General features: G+C 35.8%; 1 protein-coding gene across 1 annotated transcript in view; it reads left to right on the top strand.

Annotated features, from left to right (window-relative positions):
- The window catches only part of GALNTL6 (polypeptide N-acetylgalactosaminyltransferase like 6), a 435,822-nt gene that overhangs the window by 169,919 nt on the left and 249,710 nt on the right, over positions 1-16,193 (top strand). The window contains exon 3 of the mRNA XM_062492844.1: positions 12,415-12,553. Within this exon, the coding sequence (XP_062348828.1) occupies positions 12,415-12,553 (139 nt within the window). The remainder of the gene's footprint in view (positions 1-12,414; positions 12,554-16,193) is intronic.

Genomic DNA, 16,193 nt, shown 5'->3' with positions numbered 1-16,193 from the left:
CTATTTCTAATATTGTCACACAAAAAGAAAAGAAGCCTCTAAATAAATAATATTAGTTTAATTGGATTTTTATCATATATTTTCTTCTCAGCTTTCACTAAAATGGCTATACTGGAAAGAAATCCAAACTTCATATGCTTCACAAAAAGAGTGAAAGCTGTGAGTAGTTAAAAGTTCCGGAGGGCTGACATTTTAATTAGCTGCTGTTAATGAGTACATTAAGCAAGTTACTAACATTCTGCCAGTTCAGCCTGGTATTGAAATAACTTTTTTCCCCCAGTTTATACAATGAGCAGTCTTTTAAAATCTGTAATAAACTGTGATAAAGATCATGCTTTCGTTTTTTTTTTTTTTTCTTCTTTTTTTTGAGACTTCTGAAGTCATACATAGAAGTTTTGAGACCCTGAGTATTTCTTGACTATAAGTTAATTTTTCCCCAATTTGAGTCTTTGCCCATGATTGGTCTTTCCCTGCCCTTATCTAAACCCACAAGCCTTTTATTATATTTTGTCTCCCAAGTCCAGCTGAGGAGGGGAGTGATGGAGTGGCTTTGGTGAGCATCTGGCATTCCACCAGGGTCAAATCACCACAGTAGAACATCAGTTCTTAATCCAGTCCAAGTCCTTTGTCATAATTTCTCTCACTATTGTAAATATGTTGGTTTACTATTTAAGCAAGCACAGGACAAAATCAAATTAAATATATACAGAAACACTTTCTCTGAGTTAAATCATATGACATGCTGAGATGAATTAATAGCAAGAAAATAGACAAACTAAATGAGATTTTTTCCTCTCTGGAAAATGTGAGGTGTGGTGATTTATTCTTTCTTTTTTTCTAGTTTTAAATATACTTGGAAAATTAAATGGTGGAATTTCTGGTAATGCATCTGAAACAAAACTTACAATTAAAGTTTCTGATTCACATCCTATTCCTCTGTTACCTGTGGTTATGGAAGACTTGTATGCTTGCTCTCTGAACGTGGTTGCTGAAGATATTTCTCCTCAAAAAATGGATTTATTGAGGGGCTTTTGATCATACAGCCACAAGTAGAATTCAGAGCTACTGTGTGCTTCATAAATACATCATAAATCTGCATAATGTAATTTAACTTCTTTATTAAAATTTTTCTCAGTGAGAAAGAAATTTTTAGAGACTTTCTTTAAATACACCTGAAATTTCAAACTGTGCATATATGAGACTTTGGGCTGGTACTTTTTTCCACGTGTCATAAAATTAGAAAGTATTGTTTTGGTTTACAACAAAAATTTTTAATTTGAATGTTTTTCCTTTATTAATATTGGTTATGTTCTGTCATTTATGTAAGGTTTGGAAAAAATAAAAAACCCTGCAGTTTTAAAATTTTGACTTTCAGAATGTATTTTTTATTTGCTTCTCTTAACCCAGATACCTACCATTTCAAAAAAACAAAATTCAGAAAATTATGTTGACTGAATCCAGACATGAGTTTTCAGTAAATTAACTTTTTCAAGGAAGTTCCCAATTGACATATTGGGTTATAACTGAATAATGCATAAATGTGGCCTTGGGATAAATGTCTAGTTGTGTTCTGTAAGTGATGAGTTGTCCTTTTGAATAGAAAATACTTTAATTAGTTGAAAATGTGTTCAGATCCTGGCTGAAGGTGGCTCATGAAGCCTCCACTTCTGCCTTTGCCTGATTCAACAGCATGTATTGACTGAAAATTTCAGTTGTCTTTAGTACAGGAAATTTGCTCAAATTTCTGTCAGGCACTTGAAAAATAATTGGCATTAATTAGACTTGTTCAGAAAGATGTGAATCAATGGCGAGGGAGGACAAGGGCTGTGGAGAGCTGTGCTGTGCTCAGAGCAGGTCAAGCATTAAGTTTAGCCCTTCTTACCACAGGAATGCTAGTCAGTTGTAAGGCTCTTGAAAATAGTGCATTTTAAACCATTTTAAAAACCATGTATTTAAAAATGCTTGATAAAAAGCAATCCTAATGACTGCAGCATTGTATCTTTCCTAAGGAGAGGGAAAGGCAGTGTCTGGGAAGTGCAGTGGTAGTGAGTATATGCAGCATCGAAAGTTTTCACAAGAGCAATGTGTCTGACATGGCAAAAGAAAACATGAAAAGAAGAAGAGGGCTGGGAGTCAAAGTGTTACTTTGGGTTTGATAGAACAAAATGAATTTTGTTCCAAGTAAAGCAGAAGGGCTTATGCAGGCCAGTCCCAAGACCATGGCATTACTTTGTCTCAGTTGGTCATCTGGATTTATATTCCTTGCCTTGGTGATAATTCTTGTATCTCTGAGTCTGTAGAGGTGCCTGATTTTTACATTATCCCTGGTAATTATTTGCACGCTCAGCTTATAATATATAAATCTGAAGAGACCTGAAAAAGCAATAAACCATTTCTGTACTACCTGTGAAATACTCACCCCAAACGAGCAAATGCTGCTTTCTTATTGGCATTCTTCTCAGATTTACAGAAGGAGAAAGTTTGTCCTTGCCACTGAGTCACCATGTAGGGAATCAGATGGCTTAGTTCCGCTTCTTGAGTCTGCCTCAAACTTCAACTGCGAATATTTACTATCTCCATATGTAAGAATGGTTATTACATTTATAGATTTATAGATTTGTGGTTGCTGTTTTTTGGGGGTATTCGTGTTTTGTTTTCTTTCAGGATTTTTTTGTAGGGGTCATAGGTCAAATCCAAATTTACTGGGAGCTGTGACAGCTCGTGTGTTCTCCGGAGGATATACATCATGGAATAATGCTTCATGTACAAGAGTGACTGCATTGCTGTACACTGTTGACTCACACTCGTTTTTTACAGGTTATTCCATCTTCTTCATGTGGTATCTTCAAAGACAGCTTCTGGAGCAATTTTAGGTTGAATTAATGAAAAAAAGATTCCATATTAAGAAATTTGTTTCATGGAACATCCTATTTGTTTTCCCATGATAATATATGGTAAAGAGCACATGGTTATAATATGTCTTAAAATGAAGAAAATAGAGAAGCAAGGATAATTCTTATGTTAATTATGGCTGTTACGACCCTATCATTTTGTATTTCGGGGTTTTCTGAAACACTACCTGTGCAACTGTAATTTTGCATTAATTTTGTGGATCTGTTTAGTTCCTGTACCTAACACTGTTATGGACACTTTAGTTTGAGTGATATCAGCTTGATCATACACATTAATTAGAAAAGACTTTCTGGTATTAGAGACCATTAGAATGCCGTTCTTGAGGCATTTTGTATTAATTAAATTCATTTAAGCACTGAAACCAACACCTTACCATTTTCAGTAGATTTTTTTTTTCCAGGTCATGTTCCATAGTCGATACTTTTTATCCTAGCAAGTCCTTCAGTTACTAAATGAAACTGTAAAGCCTTTTTAATGGTTGAATTCTGTTTCTCACATGTTTGCTTATTCAGTGTTTGGCTCTGATTAATGGTCTACAGCCAGTCTGTTCTAATGTTAAATGAAAAAAAACCATTCTGGTGGCTGTGGCATTTGGTGATAAGTAGTTAGACTAAATAGAAGATGTACTGTGCATCCCTTGGCTACAGAGTTATGATTAGATTCAGCTCAGCCTGCAGAATACTACTGAGGATATTGCTTCTCTGCTGCAGTGATAGAGCAACTCATATCAAAACAGCATGTGTTGCTGCTTATCTTGCACTGTACACTGAGGCATTCTAAATACACTGGACAAACCAAGTAGTATGGTCTGTTTCTGTCTTTTATTTTTGCTAGATTTATTAAAGTGGAAATGGGAGGTTAGAATGAGTCTTTCCAGCCAGCAAGCCATTGTAGTAGTTGCAATAAGTTTTAAAAGCTGTATCTTTTAAGGAAAATTATATTGCTTATTTTTGTGAAATGTTTATTCAAGCCTTTGGACAGTTAACTTTTCAGGGTTCGTGTGCAGTTATACTTCTGCTAAAACAAAACAATCCCACCAGTTTACCTCATGATGTATTTTAAAGCAATCACTTCCCTCAGACACATATACACTCTGCATTTTTACTGTGCAATGTCTATGTTGGAAATTTAGAGGCTGCATTTTTAATGTCTCAAATGAATGAAAAAGGGGAGTGGTACTTTAAATTTTCCATAAAGCACAGGCTGTAAAAGTTAAAAAATAGTTATTGATTAGTTAATTGAAAATTACTAATTGAAAAAAATGTACATATTTAAGATAAACCACAGTTTCTTGTTTCTCTATCAATCATTTCATATTGGTTATTTGAGAGATACAGAGTTGGATTTTTCCAGTGGTTACCTGTGTAATGTGCTTTTTCTGCTAGGACAACACTTGCCAACAGTAAAGGCCAAGCTGCATTTTAAAATGATATCTAGCAAAATGCCTAGATACCTGCAAGAATTAATCTCAAAAGCACTGAGCTAATTTTTTCTTCTTCCAAATTAATTAACTCAGCAAACAATATTTTATTAGAGATAAACAGGTTATATATGTTTATAAGAGCTAATTCCTAAAGTATAACAATAATAGCTTTCCAATGCATTTTGTCAAGGCAACAGCTAGGCCAGCTGATTGTTTCCCATTCCTGAGCCAAAACCTGCCTTACTCGTGGGAACTGTGGAGTCCTGTGAGGCAACAAACCCCAGCTGAAGTTTCCAGGCTTTGTGCTGTGACCTGGGGCTTCTGTCACTCTGCCAGATGTTGCTGTTGCTTGCTCCACTTGGTACACTCATTCATTCTTCTGCTCACTGCCGCTACTGCTCCTCATTTCTGTGCTGCTCAGCCTGACCCACTGTCATTTTGTATCATTTTCTCTAGTTGCCACTTTAAACAAAAGCATATGAAATGCTAACATGTCCTTGATGCGCACAGAATATTGGTAATTATCTTTTCCTGCTTCGTGAAATCTTAAAAAAAAATCTTGCCCCGTTTTTTCCTTGCTGTCTGACATAGAAGTTTTGATCTTAAATTAACATGAAGAGTTGGCCTAGGCCAGTTAAGTCCATGGAAATCTGGAAATTATATTTAATACAGTTACGAAGCTATAATTTACTCTTTTTTTTTTTCACTTGGACATTCTTGTTATAGAAATGCTTCTCAAACATCTATAAAATAAGCACATTTGAGAGGTTCCTATTTGTGCCTCTCATTTCCTCTCCAGTAAATGCTCTTCCTTTACCTACTTCCTAGCCACTCTGGGTTGAGGAATAGCAGAACACATCACTGCTGTAAGTAGGGATTAAATTCTGTGTTAGAACAGGTTCCTTTCATTTTTACCGCATGTGAATGATAAGTAAACAATACTCTAGATCCAACTGCAGTACAATTTGAATGTACTCTTCTAAATTTTTTTAAGGAGCATGTTCTTCTCTGTTGTTTTTATTTTTTTTTTTTTTTTTTTTTGTTTGGTTGATTGGAGGTTTTCTTGGTTTTTTGTTCTTGTGGTTTGATTTGTTTTTGTTTAGTTCTGGATGTGAGCAGGCAGTCAAATAACAAAGTTCTATGTTTTTTCTGCCAACCTATGCTATTTGTATAAAGCTATTCCTGAAGAGAGAAGCACTTTAGTTCATATTTCTCCTGCTGACATCATATTACTGTAGCAGCAATCCAGACAGGACAAAGCTTCATATTTGCTCCCGATAGCATCTCTAAACCACTTACCAAGGACAACATGATCCTTGGAAAAGAAAACCTTTAGGTACTTCTGTCATCTGAAGATAGATAAAATAGTAGGACTTAAATGCTTTCTAACAGAAAACTGAATGCATTTTTGATTGTTTTCTGTAGTAGTTTGGTATTGAAACTGTAATAAATACATTTTATTATGGATTTATAAAGAAATCATTTATTCTTGCTTGAAAATTTATTGTTAGGGATTTCCTTGACAAGGTTTTTGCATAAGTAAAGTGTGATTACTTCTGTAATGCTAAGAAAAAGCCTTTTATATTGCCTCCGACCTTGACAAAGTTGTTATAAATAATTTGAAGTGTTGCAAATCTTACTGTAGTGCCTTTTTAAGCTGCTACAAGGTAGAGTAGTAATAAAATAATTTTTAAAGATACTTTTGATCCTATTTCCATTGATATAAAATTAATTAAATTCCATTCCCTTCAGTATAAGTTAGGGTAATGAAATTGTACAACTGAGTGAGATACTCTGAGAAGTTTAGAAAAATTAGAATAAACTTGAGATGAATATACTTCAGTTTCTGATGCAAATTTTATGACTCTGAGGGAACCTTTAGTCAGTTCTCCTCCTATTTCTCATAGCATTCATAGAAATTTAAGGTTGGGATCCACCTTAATAGACATTCAGAGTGGTATCAATTATCTCTCTGAAGCATGTTACCATTTCTTGCATGCCTAAACATGGATCCCACAGTTCCCTGAATTGTCTATTCAATTGTTTTAGTGGATATACCTTAGGAAAATGTTCTTTACTTTCAATCTGAAAAGCCATTTTATGTACATGTAAATATACACTTGCACAATTTTTGCAACTTGGGTAGTTCTATTTGATATGAAGGGAATTTAATGTGAGACATGCAGTTTTAATTTTCTGTCTCTGTAACAAATTGTCAAAGATCATTCATGCATTTATTAAATTAAAATTTTCACCCATTTTATTGGAAATTAACATGTGCAAAACCACAGAAGGCATTTGCTCAAAACAAGCAATTCCTTTTCAAGTATGAAAGGAGAAGGTGATTTCTGCACCCTGCCCCCCTGTCTGTGAGGAAAAGGAAAAATAAGGAATACAATTATTTTGTTTCTACTCAAATGGAAATTCACTTCCAAAAAAGCAGAATGTGCTGGCAGTTTGAGTTGCTATTCTGTTTTACTTATCCAAATCATATGAGGTTGATTTCTGCAGTGAAAGATGGGAGAATTTTATACAACTGTGCTCTAGGAAAACTTCAGAAATTATGTAAAAGATATGACAGAGTGCTTTAAAAGGAGTTTTTGCCCTCTGACTTGGCCAGTTGCCGTATCAAGGATCAAAAAAGCTTGTTTTGTGAAAAATTATGTGTCAAAACTCTGACTCAGATGCTTTTATTCTGCTGCTGATCTTTGTTTCCCATTTTACTTCTCACACTCTTTCTTTGAGGCTGATGTGTGACTCCTTTCATTTGGAATTTGTGTTTCTCTGTCTGCCTTTGCTAAGAAATACAATCATTCTCTCCTCATGGGACTTCAGTTCTGTATTGAAAGATGCTTTAGGATAAGATTAGATGTCTGTTCTCACTCTGAGAACTTCCATAAGAGAGGATGAGCTTGGAGTTCGTGTGATGAGCACAGCCGAACTGTGCTAGATTCTTGGTGGAATATTTAGAGATAATTCCTAATATATATTTTAAATAATGGCAGAATTAACTTATCCAAAATAATAAAATACACTATAAGTATGAAGACTTAATTATTTGTAGGTTTACATATTAAAATAAAATCCTTATATGTACTAAAGCATTTAGCATATGGAGAATTCTTTTTCCCTGCTACTGGTTTAGGGTTAAAGGATGCTCAAAAGCTTAAATTAAAGGCTGTGCTTAAATAGGTATGTGAATTATAGTCTTGACTTGGTATGGATGTGCAGTCATGCCTGAGTAAACTAATAGCAGTGAGTATAAACAGTAAATAATTCAGATTGATTTGAGCGGAGTTCTTCCCCACAGACACTGAATGGCTTATGTTCCTTATCCACTTGGTTTCCTGTGTTGTCATGCAGTTGCTTAACTTCTTGAACTTACAAAGCCAATCATTTTTAACTTGCCTGCTGAATTATAAATAATGTTCATCTGAATTCTATAAGCAAAACACCAAAAGAAAACCCAAAATACCCTGAAATGAGAACCTGTTGCCATTTTATTTGTTGTGTATAGTTTTAAGCAAGGTCCCCTGTCTATTGCATATGGAATTAATGCAGAACTCCACTTGCATTTTCTAATGATTTACAGTTGATCTATTTTTCCAACAATATCCCTGTTCTCTTTATAATTATAGTACCTGGAAACTGTACCAATGTGGCTGATCCAGAGCCATTTTACTGAATATAGAGAATGTTTTTTTATTTTCTTGTTTCACCTTAATCGTTTTCCCTTTGAACCATCTGTTGAACAAGAGGGCTTATTCTCCTCCTGCTGTATCTGCATTATATATAAGCAGAAGATGCCCAACTGAGGTATCCATGAACTATCAGTTAGCACAAGTTGTCTAGCATAGAGCTGAAAATTTTTAGGGCTAGGTATGAAGTGTATGGTTTCCTAGGAGACTGTAACATCCCTGAGTAGGGCTAAAAAAGCCTTATAGAGTATCTAATACTTGGCCAAGCCAGTATTTTATCTTGATACCTTCAATATCTCACTCTACCTTTTCTTTTTTTAAGAGGAAAGCCTAGCATATTTTCGTTCTGCTCACGTTCATTACTGAGTCACAAATCAGACTAATAATTCTGTAATCACAAAGGTAAAAAACACTGTATGAATTAAACATTGCTGTAAGGCTTCTCATGCAGTGGAGCTTTCTGATGGAATTTTTGGGCCCAGGTTGAATATATGTGTCATTATTGTACTGTTAGGTTTTTCCCTTTCTTGACTAATCAAAATCCTGAACTAAAACTTCTGATTATCCTTATTTGATGAGATTATTCTTACTGCAGTTTTAAACCATCCTCAAAGAGTTAGTATCAAGTCTTAGTGCTGGGTTGGTTTTGTCGATCACATTTGAATGAGTCCCCTTTTGGATGTAAAGAGGCAAAAGAATTCACCATTGGGTTTTTTACTCTAGGTTTATACAGTACTTTATAGCCTTGTTGCATTTTCTGTATTGCTGTTTTGCCTTCAGACAGAAGAGACAGTATAAGAGGGCTTACTTCTGTTTGTCAACAGATTTAAAGAATTCTTCTTGTAGCCAGTAATTATACTTAAATTTGTATTTAGTCTGGGTTCTTTTCCCAGAATTTTAGTCTTCTTGTATTGAGAAATTTCCTCTTTTTATCCTGCCGTATAGGTCCACCTCCAAACCATTGTGCAGTGATAGAAATTACAGTCAGACACCTAGGAAAGTGAATCATTGACAGGAGAGTTTCCTGTGATTTTTTTTTTTTTAGTGCTGAGCATTCTCATACATGGCACTTTTCTCTAGAAAGGGAGTCCTTCAAGCCTAATGATCACGCAAAAGTTGTACTTAATTTTTTTTAATGCTTATCTTCTGAGCTCTCTGTCTTCTTCCATGGTCAGTCATAACGAATGGTCTCTTTTTACCAAAGCTCTTTTAGAGAATTAGCAAACTACTTCCAGCTGGATCTGATACAGGGCTACCCTAGCTAATGATCCTTAGCTAATCAAGAGGAGCTGCAGGATGAGAGAGCAAGCAAACAAAAAACTGGGAGAAATAGTCATGACATTCAAAAAAGTGCAAAAGCCTCTGTTTATGCTCTACACGTGTATTTTAATTTCCAAGTGTTGGGAAAGAGTCATGCTTCACACCTTCTAGTTCACCTCATGGCTGAGCTATACTGCATAAGTGCAAAAGCAATTTGGTCAAATACTTACACAGCATGATAGGGGAATGTTCTGCCCAATCCCAAGTTGCACTAAATAACAACCATGATATCTACGTGTTGGGGTTTCTTTGTTTTTTTTTTCCTTTCCTCTCTGTGGAATTTTTTCCCATTGACATGCTAAGAAGCACTGATGGCTAGTGACAGGGGGAACACCTCGAGATCAAAAGCAGATAAAAGAGGTGGGAGGCACTTGCTCTCTTGCTCTTGGAGACCGAGGAGGATGGTCACTACTGCTGCTACTCCACCCTCACCAGCCCAAGGCCTGGAGCTGCCTCTTCTGTTGTTGGACCCTGCACTGCTGCCTTCTCACTTCATCCTGCCGTCTCCAACCATCCTATTGGAGAACTGTGACCAACACCATGAGCAAAAGTCTCTCCTCCATCCCTCTCCCACCTGGGACACTGCAGCCATCACCCCCAGCCCTCCTGCAGCTGGGCAGGACCTGCCCCTGCCCACCAGGGTACCTGCAGCACAGGGAAGGGTTCCTGTGGCTGAGAAGGACTGGAACTGGGTTACTGCTCTGTTTGGTGTTCATTTCATAGTTGTGGTTGTTTTGTTTGTCTTCTTAGATATACTAGTAAAGAGCTGTTATTCCTATCCCCGTATCTTTGCCCGAGAGCCCCTTAATTTCAAAATTATACTAATTCAGAGGGAGGGGTTTATTGGCTCCATTTCAAGGGAAGGCCCTGCTCTTCCCTAGCACACACCTGCCTTTTCAAATCAGGACACTATGCTTTTGGTTTTATGCACAGTGATTTTACTCCATATTTGATGCAGAAGAACGGAAACCTGCTTTAAAAATGCTTTTCATCAGTTTTACTGGCAAGGGACATTTTGAAGAAAACTCAGGACAAATATTCATCTCGTCAAGAGCCAAATGGACTCATTTAAGAGAAGCGAAGCCAGAATCCACCTTTCTTTATACAGAATAAATAGCTGGAATATACAGGAAATTGTATAGTAAAAAAAAAAAAAATTATTTGCAATAGTATGTTTTAATTATATAGGTAATTTATTTCAGAATGTTTAAAATATCAGTAACTAGATAAATGGATACATATAGATATATATCTCTATATATAGAAATAATGAATAAGTAACTAGGTAACTGGATAAATCTCTTATTAATAGCCAGTTAAAATATTTACTTCTGGTCTATGTAGAATATATACTGAAAGAGAAGGGCTAAAATTTCTGTCTTAGGTCAAATGATATTAGCTTAGTGTTACTTTACTATGAATCATATTTGATACCATTGGTATCATTGATACCATTGAATTTGGAATAGTGCTTTGACTCATTAGCAGCTATTTTAGAATCATAGTTCCTCCCCATTAACAGTATGAAGTCATAAAGATTCACATAGAAGCTGAGTCTCAGATTTTGCATTGTGTCAGTGTGTTCCATGCATCTGGGGATAAAATTGACAAAATACCTGTTAGTAATGAAATAGCATAAACAGAAAGGACTTCATTATAGGAGTTAATTTCTCCCCCTTGTAAGTAACAGTAATTGTTTTCATTAAGAATCTCAATGAAATTGTAAATATATGCACAAATTTTGGAATAAAAGATATTATTTTGGCTGAAAAAAAATCTGAAATTGAGTCACTACACCACCTTTAATTGCATATTCTGTGTTTTTAATTTCTTGTGCTTGGTCAGTGTGAAATAGAGCACTGATAGAGGCTTAGAAGCTTTAAGAGTACTTCTGGATGTTTCTCTCAGCTTCTGGTTGCTTTCTTCTTCATCCACTCATGTAGCTGCTCCTCATTAGCTGAGGATCACATGCCCTTGATCACTTAGTGAATCCAGCTGATTAATTTCTCTGTGAGAGTCCAGGTAAAAGGAGGTATTTTCTTAAGAGTGTGCCTGGTGGTAGTAGGACAGAGGGGTTATAATCTGATCAATGAGATGGTCTTTTCAGTATGCTTTCATACGGAAAGCATATGTTCTTGAGAACCTGAGTAGGCTTGAAGGGTTTTGAAGCTTAAAAAGTACATCCTCTGTAAGAAAGGGAAGAATAAAAGTAGTTGAGAAGAACTGAAGGTTTTCATTTTCTGATTTTCTTTGAAGTGCTTTTATTTGTTCTCTGCTCTCTTACTGGAAGTGATAGAGGTGTAGTAGCCTGAGGTAGGTACTAAGCAAGCCAAGTGACTGATGATGAGAACTAACTTGGGAATAAAAAGGTGGCATAGGAAGTCTGTGCTTTGCCAGGGAACAAGCAGATAATTTCATTGGGGAAGCAAAAAGTGACCAGCTTCTGTAACCAACTCCACAGTGCTGTGACGTTAGAAGCACTGGGTACATCTGTCTTGTCCCTAGGAGTGGCAAGGGTGTTCCAAGATCTAGAGCAAAACATCTGGTTTCCTTATTGTTTCTTCTGGAAAGTTGGGACACCCTAAACTTTCATGCTCAAGTTGCTTTCTGAAAGCATGAGTGGGTATTAGGGATGCTGTAATACAAAGTAACTCAGTAACAAGGTTCCTCATAGTGATTGAAAGGCATATTGCTGGAACTGATCCATTTGTCCATAATTTTGCTATGGGAAAAAAAAAAAAAAAAGGTCTTAGCTTAATTTACAATTTAAATTTTTCTATATGAAATGGCTTTAATCTGACTGTGTGTCTGGATAGAGGAAAGCTAGATGAATTGGGTGACTTCAGAGGGGCTTTTGGATCATCTTGTTTGTACCTACTTTCTGTTTCTGTATTGCAAATAATAGGAGTACTGCTAAAGACATTGCAAGAAATTTCTTTGACGTGTTCCACCACAGTGTACTAAGTTCACTAAGTTGAAGTTCAGTGTAACTTTTTTTTGTCTTTGTAGTACATTTTTTGCTGTCAGTTTGAGGCAAATAATTGTCTTGTTTTGTTGTAGGAAAAGGTGAACATGGGAAACCGTACCCTCTTACAGAGGAAGACCATGATGATTCTGCTTATAGGGAAAATGGCTTCAACATATTTGTTAGCAACAACATAGCACTGGAACGATCCCTGCCAGACATCCGACATCCTAAGTATGTAAACTGCTTTCTGGACTATTTATTTTTTTTAGGATTTTATCTTTGTATGTCTCTAAATAAATTGTTTTCCAGGAAGGTAAACCATAAAGAGTCAATAAAACCCAATTCTTTCATTTTTATGGGAAGTGGAAAAATTACCATTGGTGTTAAATCATTTGCTCCGTCTTTTAAAGTGACTTCTCATCTGATTAGTTACACATTAAGACTATAAAAGGCCTCTTTTCATTACAGAATGATTTTTATTAAATTTCTGTATAGTGAATTTGGCTGAAATAGTTTCTCATGTTCTCATTTTGTTAATATCTGCAGATCTTTGAGCTGGGGAGCAGAGTGACAACTTTTATATAATTTTTGGCTGTGATTGCTAAGTATTTCTCTTGTTTTGTTACATAAAAAGTTAAAATAATCCAATAGCTTCCAAGTGCTGATGCTTCAGCTGATTTATGCCGTATAGAATTATGTAGAAAGTGAACATACATGATGCACTGGCAGAATTTGGGTGCAGTGGATGATGGGATTGCTCCTTAAAGCATTAATAAAACACAGAGAAATGGGATGAAGGTTATTCTGGAAAACAACCACTGACCTAAAAATCTTCATACAGCAAACCTAACTTGCTTTTCATGTTCTTTGGTTTTTTGCTCCTTCACACAAAGAGTAGAATTCACTGTATGTGACAGGAAAAGGAGTGCTTTTGCCTTTCTGGTCTCCAGGCTCTTGTCCTCTAGTGTCATTCTGAATCTGAACTCTAAAGAGGGAGCTGATTTGATTTTTCTCCCTGCCTGGCATTTTCCCCCTCTTTTAATTAGACGTTATGCAATTAGTGTATGGGGGAAAGGTAGAAGAGTGAGACAGAAATAATTGTATCCATGACTATGTTTGTATTTTCCTTGAGATACAATTCTCTCTATTATAGAAAGATTCATGTAATGATATCATCCCACTTAATTTATTTTGATATGAAAAGTTTTCAGAGAACAGAGCTAAACTTCAGAGTCTGACAGTTCTCAGTGCAGGGAGAAGAGAAACATCTTGACATTTTTCTGTCATGTTTGCAGCTGTCTTTTTCAAAGAATAAATAGTACATAAATATTTGCATAATAAGAGTTTAAAAAAAGAAATTCACAGCAGAGGAATTAGGCTCTTGTTAGAGATGTTTCTAATTTAATTTTAATTTTTAATTGTCTGATTTAATTTTTGCATTGTTTTGAGAAAAAAAGCTATTTGTCTCTTAATTTGTAAACAATATATTGATATTGTTTGCATAGGATTAAGTAAAAAATAAATATATTATTATAACAAGCTGTATGTTTTATATACATTTTTTGCTTTCTGCTTTGACAACTTACTTGAAATTATGTAATGAGTGCTTCCAAGAAGTTTGAGTTCTAATGTACAGCTGTATAACGTTGAAGCTGTGGTAGGTTACATTGTCAGTATAATAAATATGTTCATCAAGCAACTTCCTCTGTTAGCAGAACTGCAGAGGATAATGACTAAATACAAAAGGAAGCTAGCTGTCAGGTTTATCATCCCTTTGTGGTTTTGTAAATTGGTCTTTTGGCAACTTCTTTCTCACCTGCTGCTGTCTTCACAGCCCCTGACATTTCAATGCATGTCCCCAGAAGCCACGTGTTGTCAGGAGTGACTATTAGGAAGGAGTCAATGCCACACCAGACTCGTTCTGCCCTCTTTTCCCCACCACAAATCTTTTTCTGGCTTGCACCTAAGCATCTCATTTGGGAAACTGTATCCCTAGGTGCCTGCATTGTTTCCATTTTCCAGTTCAGCTAGGTTCCTGTGGCAATCAGTGAAATCACCTACAGTGGATGTTTTAGTAGTGTCCTGACTGAACTGACTTGAGTTACAGCCTTCAACACTCACTGTATCACTTACCATCTAAAGGTAAAGAGAAAAAATGTTCTTGTGCTATAATTGCCTATGAAGTAGTGGATCAATTAAGATGACAAAGCTGGGCTCAATGCTTCTGATGGGTATACCTTGAAGCAAGTCCATTTGTTGAAATTCCAAGAGACACAAAAGTCTGACAATGCTTTCTGACCTGCTGTTAGAAACAAACACATCTCTTGACTGCTGTGTGTTGAGTACAGCCAGTCTCAAACTGCACTTCGTTTTTGGAAATGTCTCCTCTCTTCAGAAGTGTGTGTGAAATGCAAAGTAGTTTGCATGTCATTGTGCTGGTTTTGGGTGGAGTAGAGTTACTTTTCTTTACCAATATGCGTGTCATCTGTGCTAGAGGCTGGGGCTAAACCATGACACTAATAGACTTGCTTTCAGACGAACTGTTGGAAAGTTATGTGATTTCTGTCTGAGAAAAGGGTGCTCTTCAGAAACTTTATGGTAGATAAATCAGGTGTGGTATAGCAGGCAGGTCTAGTTTGGTCAGCTTTTGAACATTACAAAGGGCTTGGCTTTGTGGAGCTTCTAACTGCTTTGGAGCCTTTAGCTGTCATCTTATGCAAATTTGTGAGAGATACTTGTATTGTAAACTTTGAGTCTGTCTCTGTTTAGGGTATGCCATTTGCACAGGGAGAATGGTTGTCTTCTGCTGAAGACTGATTTCAGACTGAAAATACCATCTAGGATATGTTTTATAGAACCAAATAGAAGGGTTTTATTGCCTTTAGTAAAGAAAATTTTAAAAATTAACCTTCACATGCAACAAAACTGAGTGGTAAATCCTGTAATTTTAATAAAAAGTTACTTAAAACAACAGCTGCAGTAGTTTCTACATTTTTCTAAAATAACGTCAAAAATATTTTATTCCAAAGTCAAACCTAGGAAACTTTAAGAACCACTTCCAAGTGTTGGTTTTCTGGGAAGTATGCAAAGACAGCAGAAAAAACTTGTTCTTTTTATTACAAATAAACTTTCTTTTTCTGAGTTTCTTTGGAAATTGGGCTGAGGATTTGCAAATAGCACCTTCTGCAGGGGGATAGGTAGAACTAAACAAATGCTTAGATGGTTGTGCTCTGAGAAATTCAGGATTTCAAATCTGTTTAATAATACTCTTTTGTTTCTTCTGTGGTATTTCAAACACTTCAAAATGTTAGGATTGATTCTTCTTTCCTTTTTAAGACAGCAAAATGTGTGTGCTGTAGAAAAAGTCTGCAGGAAAATGAAATGGTTAATTTCTATTTTAAGGCTGATTTGACCTTTCCTGCATCTTTAATATGTTTTTATTGCATCCCTCTAATATCTCCCCATGCTTTTTTTCTGTCTCTCATAGCTGTGCTCAAAGAATATTTTTACCATGTCTGAGTGGTCTTTCATATATTGTTTCTGTTCCACTCTTGTGTGAAAGCCTTGGCACAGTGGGTGCCAAGCTACATTAGCTAATACTCTGTTCTCTGTCTGCAATCACCCATGTCTTTAAGTTTAAACAAAGAAACAAACTAAACAACCAATCAAACTAAACAACTCCCCCCCCACCACCCTTCCAATTTGAAATCACAATCTGAAAGAGGCTTATCACCTCAGTTTGTTTGGTTTCAGGATTGATTTAGTAAATATAAGAGTTCTGGTCAACCCAAGTGAAGAGCAACATTGGGTTTTGGTTAGTATTGAGAGAAAGCAATGGAATTAATATTTATGATAAAATAATAAAAATATT

The sequence above is a fragment of the Cinclus cinclus genome, chromosome 5 (genome assembly GCF_963662255.1).
Source record: "Cinclus cinclus chromosome 5, bCinCin1.1, whole genome shotgun sequence".
In the NCBI taxonomy this organism is placed as follows: domain Eukaryota; kingdom Metazoa; phylum Chordata; class Aves; order Passeriformes; family Cinclidae; genus Cinclus; species Cinclus cinclus.
The sequence above is the reverse complement of the archived record's forward strand: the minus strand, read 5'-3'. Positions and strand labels throughout refer to the sequence as shown.